At 40.3% G+C, this 12266-nt stretch overlaps 1 protein-coding gene across 13 annotated transcripts in view; it reads left to right on the forward strand.

Moving 5' to 3' along the window:
• Nucleotides 1-12266, forward strand: part of ST6GALNAC3 (ST6 N-acetylgalactosaminide alpha-2,6-sialyltransferase 3) — a 295901-nt gene that overhangs the window by 54435 nt on the left and 229200 nt on the right. For 3 of the 13 annotated variants that reach the window (XM_064147851.1, XM_064147849.1, XM_064147850.1), the window contains 2 exons: nt 7898-7997; nt 11600-11633. The exons of 8 other annotated variants lie outside the window; for them this stretch is intronic. In XM_064147851.1, the coding sequence (XP_064003921.1) occupies nt 7978-7997; nt 11600-11633 (54 nt within the window). In that variant the 5' untranslated portion in view covers nt 7898-7977. The remainder of the gene's footprint in view (nt 1-7897; nt 7998-11599; nt 11634-12266) is intronic. 2 more of the 13 variants (XM_064147852.1, XM_064147853.1) reach the window with 1 other exon arrangement.

Below are 12266 nucleotides of genomic sequence, written 5' to 3' on the forward strand. Positions count from 1 at the left end.
ACTGTGGAGAGGTAGTGAGTGGTTTTGGCACTTGTGAAATAGATAGCACCTTTTATTATAGACAGTTCATATCACACCTCTGGGAATCCCACTGGTGACAAACATTGCCCGTATCAGAACATATTCTGGGGAAGGAGTGCATTATTTTTCCTTAGATCCAGTCCACGCTCATTGCTGGCTCTAGAGGAGCCTGTAATCAGTTGCAGTTGTCTCCCATCTAGTTTTCATGGTTAGTCTCTTGCACAAAGGGGTGTCTGTGAGTAATTTTTGTTTCATGATCTGTTTTCATTGCCTTTTCACAAAGGTAAATGTTGACAGTCTCAGAACTTGATGCAACCGATAAGGAATAATTTTGTCTTTCACTTTTAAAAGACAGTAACATTTCTAATAATAGTAGATTCTGAATCACATCAAGATTTTTTTAGTTGTTTTGTCAGTATATGTACACAACTAATCACATGAAGATTTACTTTCTGAAGCTTCCAGGGAGACCTTATTGTGCCCTTTTAGCACTTAAAGGAGTCCATTAAAAAAGATGGGGACAATGGTTTTAGCAAGGCCTGTCACAGCAGGATAAGGGATAATGTTTTCATACTGAAAGAGAGGAGTTTCAGATTAGATATAAGAATAAGTTGCCCAGAGAGGTGGTAGATGTCCCATCCTTAGAAACATTCAAGGTCAGGTTGGATGGGGTTCTGAGCAACCTGACCTGGTTAAAGGTGTCTCGCCTTATTGCAGCAGGGGGTGGAACTAGGTGGTCTTTCAGGTCTGTTCCAACCCAAAACATTCTGTGATTCTGTATCTGAGAGGAGGAAAAAAGAATGACATCAAAGAGACAAAACCCATATATTTTTATAAATAATGACAAAGTCTCCTGGAAGCATGAAACTGACTTTGGGTGTCCTTATTGTCAACAAAGAGAAAGAGGTCGTCAATATATATGAAGTCTCTTCTCTGAAACTTGCAGCCTTGTGGTGCAACTTAGAACCTACTTTTAATAGTGTTTAATGTAATGGTATGGTGACAGGTAAAATTTTGCATGACATCTGTTGCTAGAGATGCTGTAATTTTGAAGACTTGGGCGTTTGATGGGTCCTAATTCTGCTGCACTTCCAATTGTTTTGCCATTTATATGATAATCAGGCTGCTCCCAGTCACTAATTATTACCACTGTGTTTTTAAAGAATACAGAGCAAAAGCCTGTCTGTGCCCAGACGCTTTCAGAGATGTAAGCAGTAAGATGATAAAGCTCATAAAATTCACAGCCCATCATGTGCAGGATAATGATTAGAAAGTAGCTAAGCCTTTCTTGTCAACCTTGTAGTTAAAAGGAGAAAAAGTCTGTGTTTATAAGCAACATGCTAGCATTTTAACTGAGAGATGAATGTCAGCATTTCCATAAATCTCCAATTTAGAAAATTAAAATACTATGGGGACCATAAAGGGCTGAGGCTGATGTCTGGTTTCAGTTCTCTGTTGCTACAGAAGATAGACTGTCAAGGACGTTCGGTTTAATTGCTAGGGGAAGGCAAGCACAAAATTAAAAGAATGAGTAGTGCAAGTGGTGAGTTTCATGTTCTATGTGGATTTGACTTGTAAATTTCTTTACTCTCCTTCTCTCTCATCTTTCTACCTTTACTTTATATGTTTCCATCTGGTGCTCTCCCTACTGACTTCCCCCATTTCTCAGTAGCTCCGAGTCTGCTCTACTTTTGGTAATTATGGCAGCTTTAGCAGACAAGATGTGCGTTTTCCCTAGTAAATCTGGCTTGGCTCTGGCTGGTTGCCTTTGTGGCTTTTAATGAGCACCTGCCAATTTGAAATCTGTGGCGTTAGTCAATATGTTACCTCTGGGCAAGTGGTTGTGATGCTTTTCAGCTTTCATCTTCTTCTGTGCCAAATGATGCTTTCCTACTGACATCCCATTGTAAACAGGCTATTATTTTCTGGAAATTTCCCATTGCAAACTGTCTGTTTTTTTAAGATGAACAATGAAAAGAAAAATGAGTTACCTGTTCACTCACCTCTCATAGCTCTAGTTCTGGTGTGGTTTTCTTTTTTCTTTTCTTCCCTCCCTTCAGTTTTCTACCCTCAGCTTGAAATTACTGGCTGATATTTTCTTACTGTTTTTGTTCAGGTCTGGTGTATGTCAGTATTGCAGCCTGGAGGAAGCATCACTGCATAGGGGAAGAAACTGCCTTTATGAGACATGATAAGGAACAGATTTCTTGGCTTTGACTTTGCCCGTGTGTCCATGAGAGCAGAAATCCAATGAAACAGCTTGGAAGGGGAAAAAAAAATTACATGTCAGAAATAGGCAAAGTTAGGAGGTGATGAGAGGAAATGTGATTATGTTGTTGCACACTTGGAAGACATCATCGCAGGTGCTTGGCCAGCGCAGGCAGCCAGCTGTCTGTCCGTGTCACACAAGAGGGCGCCCTTGGAACTCTAAAGGAAATACTGGGCTCTACTGGTGTCTTTGTAACCGGCGGGAGATGTGACATGTGCCATCTTCAGAGCTGCCATCATTTACATGTGGTGTCTCCCTCCTAACATTTACCCTCGCAACGATTAGTACAAATAACTCTTCGTATTACAACCTTTAACCACTAAAGGCAGTCACTGAGAAGGGATGATTTGCAACAAATCTGAACAACACAATCATGCAGATTTTGATAGCAGGCATGTAAATAGTGGGTGATCACTCTTGTGTGAGATGTAATAATTGAATAGTGTCAGTCAGAAATAGAACCTGCTTCTAGTGATAAAGCAAATCCTTACATAAGGAAAATATTATTACATTCTGGTACCTGGGGATAAAAACTGTTTTCAGGCCAATGTATTAAAGAAACAAATGCGAAACCAGAATCTGTTAAAAAAAAAACCACAGTGGGAGGATTGTTCTGCAAGAAAATGTTTTATTTTTCACACATTAAAGAAAGGTATTCAGCTAAGGTCAATATCCTGGAAACAGTCAAAACAGGACAGGAGGACCTGGTCTGCAGTTGAAGATTTGCAAAGCAGTAATAGAGTATCATGATGCATTTGTGGAAGGTGGAAATTCCATTTCCTACTGAGTTCATCTCATCTGTTGTCACTTAGGAATGATGATTTTTAAATGCTTACTAGTCTGATCATGATTTGAACTGGATGATGTGAAGCTGCGAGGCAGTGTAGGTCATTAGCATCACCCTCTGATATTTGGTTTCCATGGCATGAAATGTTAAATGCTGGTGAGAGAAAACCAGCTTTCTGTGGAGGCAAATGTGCTAAACCTGGTTCTGGCTTTCAGAGCTTCTGGGAGCAGGTTCTTTCACTTGCTCAGAAATTGAAGCACATTCCTGTCATTTTCTTGCCTCCTACCTACACTGTTTTTAAAGGGAGACGTTGTCTGCAAACCATAGCAAAACAGATGTCAAGGTATTAGTCTTGGAATGAAGCATTATTCTGGGCTTCTTGTAAGTCCCAAGACAGGCAATATTTTTCTCTTAATGCTTGGGCATGCACATTGGTGCTCTGTATATTAGGACAGAAAATTGTAAGTTTCATAGTCTCTTATCTTCTGAGAGAACTGTCCTTTGTATTGCAAAATTACCATGTAAACAACCATAAATAATCACATTACTGGGTCTATAGCTGCACAGTGCTAGTAAGTTTGAGGATATTTTTCAGTGTCCATAAAAATGAATGATTGCTTTTAGTAAGGTATTTAACATTCAACCTCTATTTTTCCCCGGTAATGAGTTCTGTGGCCCAGTAAGGTAATGCCTTAAAGAGTATTTCTTGTTCATTTACTTGTTTTGCTGCTTCTGTCTTTCGGATTCAGTGACTGGTCTTGTTCTTCCCTTGTTCATAGGCTTACAGGTTTGGAAAGGACCTCTGTGATCATGCCCTAAGGCAAGATCAGCTATATTAGTCCTTGTGGATGGATGATTGTCTAACTAGTTCTTAACACCTTCAATAAGACAGACCTTGCAGACTAAACTGTATTTCATTACTGTTTGAAAACGTAGTCCTTACGAGTCTTGCTGAAACTTAATCCCTTTACTGCTTGTGCTGTCCAACAGGCACAAAGAACGGTAGCTTTTCATGTATTTGAAGCATATCACACTGTCATCACTCCTTTGAATTAAAGTATTTACTCCAGCCTTTCCTCACAGTTTAAAAATCTCTGGTCTCTGACTATCATTGTTGATGATTCTCTGCTACCCCATTTAATTTCTTTATGTCTGTATTTATTATTTTGGTGTATGATATGCTTAGCAGTGAGAATGGTGTTTTAACTGATATTTACTGTTATTTTACAGATTTGTAGTAGAACAGAAGTATTTAGCAGATACTTCTGTGCAGAGATATTACATGTTGGAGGGGTTTATATTTCATAGAATCATAGAATCAACCAGGTTGGAAGAGACCTCCAAGATCATCCAGTCCAACCTATCACCCAGCCCTAACCAATCAACTAGACCATGGCACTAAGTGCCTCATCCAGTCTTTTCTTGAAGACCCCCAGGGACGGTGCCTCCACCACCTCCCTGGGCAGCCCATTCCAATGGGAAATCACTCTCTCTGTGAAGAACTTCAGTTTGTTTGGGAATTTTTGTTTTCAAGGCGAATATAAGCATGTTAAATTCCAAAATAATCTTTGGATCTTTAATAGAATTATATTTCAGCTTTGCTATATATTCCTGCTCTTAATCAAACTTCCTTTATAAAGAAGATAGTTCCAAACTTCTGGGTGATTATATATGTTCCAGTCACATAAATCCAATTCTTCTACTTGTTCTTAGATGGGGCTATCAGGATTGACTTTATACCATTTGCTGTCAGTTTAATAAGATCTGAATACTTAGAGTAGTTGCCACTCCTTGCATAATGTAAGTCAATAATTTTACTTATCTTTGTCCATTAATCCACTGTAAACAGAAACTGTAAAATCCAAGATTTGGGTGGGGTTGGTTGGTTTGTTGTTTGTTTTTCTGTAACTCTCAGTGCCTGTAATTAACCTGGAAGCTGAAAGTCATAGTTTGAATGACTCTTTTCTGCTTGTATTGTGCTCCTCAAAATTTCCCTCTGTCTCAATGGGAATGATAGCGATGGAAATTTGTCTAGTACCTACCCCTCTTCTCTGCTTGAGTAATTCTATGCTACATTCTACTCTTAGGCTGCTGCTCTCCTCTTTGTTTAGACTGGTGTTCTTGCTGTTTCAATGGAATTTTAAGCATAGAAATAAGGACAAAACACGGATTTAATTTTTTATTTTCAGGAGGAGGCAGAAGGTTTCCCAACTTCTTCATCTATCAGATAAAAAGGGATCTTGTTTAAAAGCAGCTTGCCATTTTGTGTTTGTTTTACGTTACCTGCTTTTCACCAGGAGCTGCACCAGTTCTCCTGTTTCGTGTTTTCCATGTCTTTTTATTCTCTGAGACCCAGGCAAGCACAACACATGAGAAACAATCAAAATGTTAATGTAATTTTCAATTACTTTAAGCCTAGCCCTAGTGCTCTCACTTCCTTGTGAATGACCTTCATTTTTCTCCCTGGTGAGAAGAAATCTTCCTTAGGCAACTATAGGCCATAATATGCCACCGGTTTTTAAGCAGAATTCCCCATTGATTTCTTCAGGGAGTTCCACTTAAAATGCGACATCACGGCAGAGCTCCGTCTAGTTACATATATCAAAGGGGAGGATGCAGTTCACATACATTGCTGAATCTGATGTCTAAGCTCCAGTGGCCGCTAGAGGGAATGAGAGATTCTAGACTTTCCATTTCAAAAGAAGCTTTTAACAAATTATTGTTATCACTTTTAGATGAATCTCTAAGAAGGAACTGCTCATCTATATTAGCTCATCTTTATTTTTTAATGATCAGAACATTAAGCATGTGCATAAATGTTTGCAGTTCTTAGCTTTGCAGCATGTTTTCTAGCTCTTCAAGAGAAATTAGGTTGGCCCCACAAAAAAACCCTTGCAAATCATCAGTATAAGAATAGGGGGGGAAAAAAGGGATTCTGATTTCTGATTAAAGAGGTGTGTTCTGCCCTTTCCCCCTCCCTTAAAGAGCTCTAGAGCTACTGGCAAAATATTGGATTAATGCTGTAAACCATTGGGGCCTTCATTTATAATACTGTCAGACTGTTTATGCCAGCCACTAATGACTGCAGGAGAGTAGGCATTTTATGTTCCTGAAAAATCTAAATTGCACTCTAGACAGGTTGACACTGATGCTCCAAAGTGCAGGTTTGCAAGATGATAATTCCTAATCTCAATAGAAAAGAGGTGTCAAATTCAATTTTAGTGAGGGACTGATTATAATTTGCCTTTTAACTGTAGGATGCTACAGAAACAATTCACTTGATTTGGCTCTTAAAGTGTGTTCACTTTTCCTGATGCTCGTACATAAGCATAAGCTTACGTGTTCCTCTGGTTTTCTGGTTACTTGTTCTCTAAGCTTGGTGGTTTTAGCTGTCATGAATTCTGAAGGAACTGAGCATGGGGATGTTTGAAGTAGATCGATGCCTCAAGAAATGGGAGCTTTGGCAGGGCAAGTATGATTCAGCCTTGCAAAAAAGCTAACCAGAAAAGAACACTCTTTCTGGATTGAAATAAGACTCAGTTAAGTTTCTGTTCCTTTGGAGAAACTGGGGAAGAATCTAGGTTTGGAAGGTTAGAGTAACTTAGAATCCTACATGTATATCCATAGAGCTAACAGAAGCACAGAATCACAGAATAGAATCATGGAACGGTTTAGATTGGAAGGGACCTCAAAGATCATCTAGTTCCAACCCCTCACCATAGGCAGGGCCACTTCCCACTAGAACAGGTTCCTCAAGACCTCATCCAACCTAGCCTTGAACATCTCCAGGGAGGGAGCATTCACAGCCTCCCTGGGCAACATGTTCCAGTGTCTCACCACCCTTACTGTAAAGAACTTCTTCGTAACATCTAGTTTAAATCTTCCCTCTGCCAGTTTAAACCCATTACTCCTCATCCTGTCATTACAAGACCTTTTAAATAGTCCCTCCCCAGCATGTGTGTGAATAGGAATTCATAGAATCATTTAGGTTAGAAAAGACCTTGAAGATCCTTGAGTCCAACTGTTAACCCAGCACTGCCAAGGCAATTTTAACCAATAAACCTAGCACTGTGATATAGGCCATCCATCAGTGTGAAGTTTATCTTTCACATGTCTGGAATGTTATACTGAGTAGTTGAGGATCCTAAAAAAACCCATCCAAACTAACATGGTGTTCTACAATATCAACTGAGATTCATACAGATTCTAGTCCTAAAGTGCTTCATAGAATAGACATCCTGAGCGTGTAGAACAGCTAACACAACAAACAACAAGCTTGTCTTAATGCACCTTTTGAGGAGGGAGAAAGAGTGATAACAGTGAGAAAATCCCATCAAGAAATCCCAATAATGAGAGATTTTGGGGGTGTTTTGATAGCAGTAGCATAATCATGAAACGTGGTGAGCATGCTGTGACAGCCTGTTCAGGATGAATAATGTTGCACTTAAAAGGAGGCTTATGGTGAATTTACTGATAAAAGAGGCTTTTATGAAGTTTTCAGTATACACAGTACTAGCTGGCACTGGGCCAAATAATCTAAAAGAAAGATGTGCATGCCCTAAAATAAATAACTTTGGGCTGTCTTGTGACTTTCAAAATACATACTAATTCTAGAAGAATAGATCTAGGTATCTTCTGTCCTGAAATAATTCACCTAACCTCAGTATTTGTACAGTGTATATTTGGTTCACTTGTGAATATTAACAGGATCCAAATTGCTACCCTGTGCAAACATTTACTAAGGCAGTGTGAGGTATAGTCTGTAGTTTGATGGAACTTAAAATGCCAATTAAAAATGATGACTTATTTAATGCCAACAGGCCATACCCTGCAGTGCTTACTGAAGCAAAATTCTAATTGACTCCAGTGGGAGGTTTACTGAAGTAAGAACAGTGAAGAGATGAAGAGGCACAAGCAGAGGTACAACCTCAAATATTACTCCAGGCATCATAGGGGGAAGCACTTTGTATTCTGTGGCACCAATGAGGAGCATGCCTTGCTTACAATGACTGGAAGAGGAGGGATTTCTTTGTGTATCCATAACTTCCTGCAATTATAGTAGTCTTTAGGGAATATTTTTGCCAAAAGCTGACTGTTCATTGAAAACTGCAAATTCAGTGACAGTGAAGTAAGTCATGGGCTTGAGCATCTTTTCCCAAGTGGTTGTGGGATGGTGAAACAAGGGATAAAAAGTAAAATTTTACAAGAATGTTTATATTTTGAAATATTATAATTTAGAAATTTTCTTTCAGTTTTAAAAAGTAAAAGCCTATAAACATTTTAACTTAAGACAAGATATCTAAAACCAGGAAGATGTAAACAAACACAAATATAATTTCCATCTTTAGGCTCTTAAAATGGACCTTCTGGTTCTCTATGTCCTGTTCCCAGCAGTCAGAAAAAAACCTCTTATTTTTGTTATGAGCTAGAAAGGTGAAAGAAACAAAATTGGGGTGATTGTTGTTCCATTTGTTATCCTTCTCTGTTCATTGTTTGTCTGTTTTTATGTGCTTTTTGAACTGAAACTCTGTGTCTGGTTTTGTCTGCTACTACTTGAGATGTGTTTGCTAGACAGACAAGTTGGAAGGGTTTCCTCTGGCTTCATCTCTGAGTGTATTCCTAAATGCTTTTGACATTACCAAAAACCCTAGAGAGCAAACCTGATTGATTACTATTGACTGATAGATTAGTTGGTTTGTTTGTTTGTTTTGCAGGTAGTAAGTTACTCTGTATTCAGTGTGTACTTATAAATTATAGTGGTTTAGCACTTTTAACAGTTGCATTAATTTAGTAGATGTCTTCCACGGTTGTGATGGTTTGGGTGTTACCTGCCCCCACACACACTTAAGAAATCACCCAGACTAGACTCAGCTGAGCCTGGAAATTACAGTGGAGCTCTATATTTACAGCTTAGCACAATATACAAGCAGGTATTTACAATATATACAGCTATATACAGAAATAGACAAGTTAAAAAGTAATACAGAAGCACAACAGCCCTCCCAGAAACCGGAGTCCCCAGGAGGGGCTCCTAACCACCCTTCCACCTTCTTGCCCCTCCGCTACCTTACCCCAGACTTTGCCTTATGTTCAAGGTGAGTTTGGAGAGTTGGCCAGGGAGGTTAGGAAGCAGACAGATTAGCTAGGCAGCAAGTTAGAGAGCAGCCCAAAGTTGGAGAGCAGACTGTGTTATCTATATTTATATTCTTGTTTTTATACATCTCAGCAAGCCTATAAGTGAAGTAGACATCATCATTGTTTCCTGTAATCTCATTATTCTCATCAAAATATTCTAGCTAGCTTCAGACTAGCACAATGGTTTTACTATTACATTTGAATCAGCAGAACAATGATATTGCAGACCGATACACAGAGGAATGGTAAAGTGCAAAACCAAAATAGTATTCCATACTTACAAAAGCTTTTGAAACCTAAGGCAAAACTGTTTTGCAGCCTCAACTTTTGTCTTTTTATACAAAAAGGTAAATAGTGATTGTAGCCTATCAAGCTGCATAGAGGGGGTGCTTACAATGGGAAGCCATCCAAAGCAGGGATGGTCCCGTTCCCCAGGAGCTTGTCCTTTGGAGCGCCAGGGGACTCTTTCTGCAGGAACTCCCCAGGTGGGGGAGAACTCTTAAGGCGGGATGTACCCCAATATTTATACTCTTCCTAGACAAAGGGTCGAGTTATCACTTCCTAGGTGCGAAGACCACAGCCAATGCCCAGCCCAATTCCAGGTCGAGCACTGCATGGGTACCCCTCATGCCACAAGGGCCCTTTGCTCGCCCCCTTCACGCCTGCAGGGCAGAGGAGGGGGAAACAGGATTTTCATGCCTTTCCTCTCCCATTCAAACCACAGAGGGAGAAGAATTTTGGGGTATGCAGGACTCCAGGACAGTGGCAAACATTTACGTGTGGATGACATCCATTTGCAATGGATTATATACCTCTGTGGTAGCTTCTGTTCTACCTTCTCTGCTTAAACAGAAGTGTTTTGAGTAAGAAATGAAATGGTCCTTTTGAAGAGCTTTGCCATTTATTGCCAGAAACCATTGTTTTTTCTATCAATTTACACTGTGAGGCATGTCTCACTTAGATTTGCTGTCTGTGTGACTGTGTTTAAAAATGCCTTTTGAATTTTGCTTATTTTCCTGAGGGGTAATGAGATGATCTATATATAGAATAAATAATTTGCTTTTTAAACACAGCTATTGTTCCAGCAGCAGAGATGTCAGCTGTTGTTTTGTTGGTAGAGGATTTAACCAGTGGGCACGGGCTTGTCAAAGGAACAGGACTGGTAAAAGGCACATGTTCAGCACATTTTTAATCCTTTGTAGTTTCCATAGAAGAGGCAAAATGGCAGCTCTGAAGGGGTTATCAAACATTGGAATGGTCTTCCCAGGGCAGTGGAGTCACCATCCCTGGGGATCACAGTATCACCAAGGTTGGAAGAGACCTCACAGATCATCAAGTCCAACCCTTTACCACAGAGCTCAAGGCTAGACCATGGCACCAAGTGCCACATCCAATCCTGCCTTGAACAGCCCCAGGGACGGTGACTCCACCACCTCCCCGGGCAGCCCATTCCAGTGTCCAATGACTCTCTCAGTGAAGAACTTTCTCCTCACCTCCAGCCTAAATTTCCCCTGGCGCAGCCTGAGGCTGTGTCCTCTTGTTCTGGTGCTGGCCACCTGAGAGAAGAGAGCAACCTCCTCCTGGCTATAACCTCCCCTCAGGTAGTTGTAGACAGCAATAAGGTCACCCCTGAGCCTCCTCTTCTCCAGGCTAAACAATCCCAGCTCCCTCAGCCTCTCCTCGTAGGGCTGTGCTCAAGGCCTCTCACCAGCCTCGTCACCCTTCTCTGGACACACTCAAGCATCTCAATGTCCCTCCTAAACTGGGGGGCCCAGAACTGAACACAGTACTCAAGGTGAGGTCTAACCAGTGCAGAGTACAGGGGCAGAGTGACCTCCCTGCTCCTGCTGACCACACCATTCCTGATGCAGGCCAGGATGCCACTGGGATGTTCAAGAGGTACGTGGACCTGGCACTTAGGGACATGGTTTAGTGCTTACCTATCTGTGCTGGGTCGAGGGTTAGACTGGATGATCTTTGAGGTCTCCTCCAACCAGATAACATTCTATGATTCTGTGGCACAACTTGACAGTGAGTAGGACAGCAGTCATGCTACCATATATCATCCTAACAGTAATAAACTGGACAATAGTCCTCTATGGATTGTGTTTAAAATACATGTATTTTTTTTTGTACTGATATTATTCTACTCTCAGCTGCTTTAAGTGCTGCCAAAGATTTCTTAATATTGTGCAAGGCTGTAACGTTAATCTTGATAGGTTTACTTGTTAGTATTTTATATGCTTAGAAGCTAGAAAAATCTAAATGTTTAGTGATTAATCATGTGGTTATAGAGAACTAGTTTTAAATTCCTAATTTCTTTTTCTGTCAGCACACTCTTAAAAAAAAAGTTGTATTTTTATTTATTAATTTTTTTTTTTACTTAGGATGAAAGGTGGAGAATGCTTTCCAAATCATGAGGTATACTGCTTTATGTTGTTTCATAGAATCTCTTGCATGAGGAGAAGGGAGTTTTGAATCTCACATTCTCCTGACGTTTGGCACCATAAAATATAGTGTACTTTGGTGATTAGAGAGAACAAAAGAACTTCACCCCACACTGAAATTTTAAATTCACTTTAAAATGTGAATAAATGTCATAAAGACCTGCAAATTGGATTTACCTTGATGGTGGTAGTTTTGTTCTGTCAGGAGTATGTGTTTTTTAATCATAGAATCACAGCATGGTAGAGCTTAGGAGGGACCCATGCGGATCTTCTGATCCAGCCACACTGCTAAGGTAGGTTCACTTAGACCAGGTTGCACAGGAATGCATCCAGGTGGGTTTCCAAAGTCTCCAGAGAAAGAGATTCCACAACCTCTCTGGGCAGCCTGTTGCAGCGCTCTGTCACCTTCAAAGTAAAGAAGTTTTTCCATGTGTTCAAATAGAGCTTTCTGTGTTCCAGTTTCTGCCTGGTGCCTCCCTGCTCTGTTACAGGGCATCAGTGAAAAAAGACTGGGCACATCTTCACAATTCCTACCCTTTAGGTTCTCATTGGAAGAGAGTTGTTAGTAGAGTTGACAGCTATTTAGGTGCCTTGTGATCAGGGAATG

Source organism: Pogoniulus pusillus, chromosome 8, assembly GCF_015220805.1.
Source record: "Pogoniulus pusillus isolate bPogPus1 chromosome 8, bPogPus1.pri, whole genome shotgun sequence".
Classification (NCBI taxonomy): Eukaryota; Metazoa; Chordata; class Aves; order Piciformes; family Lybiidae; genus Pogoniulus; species Pogoniulus pusillus.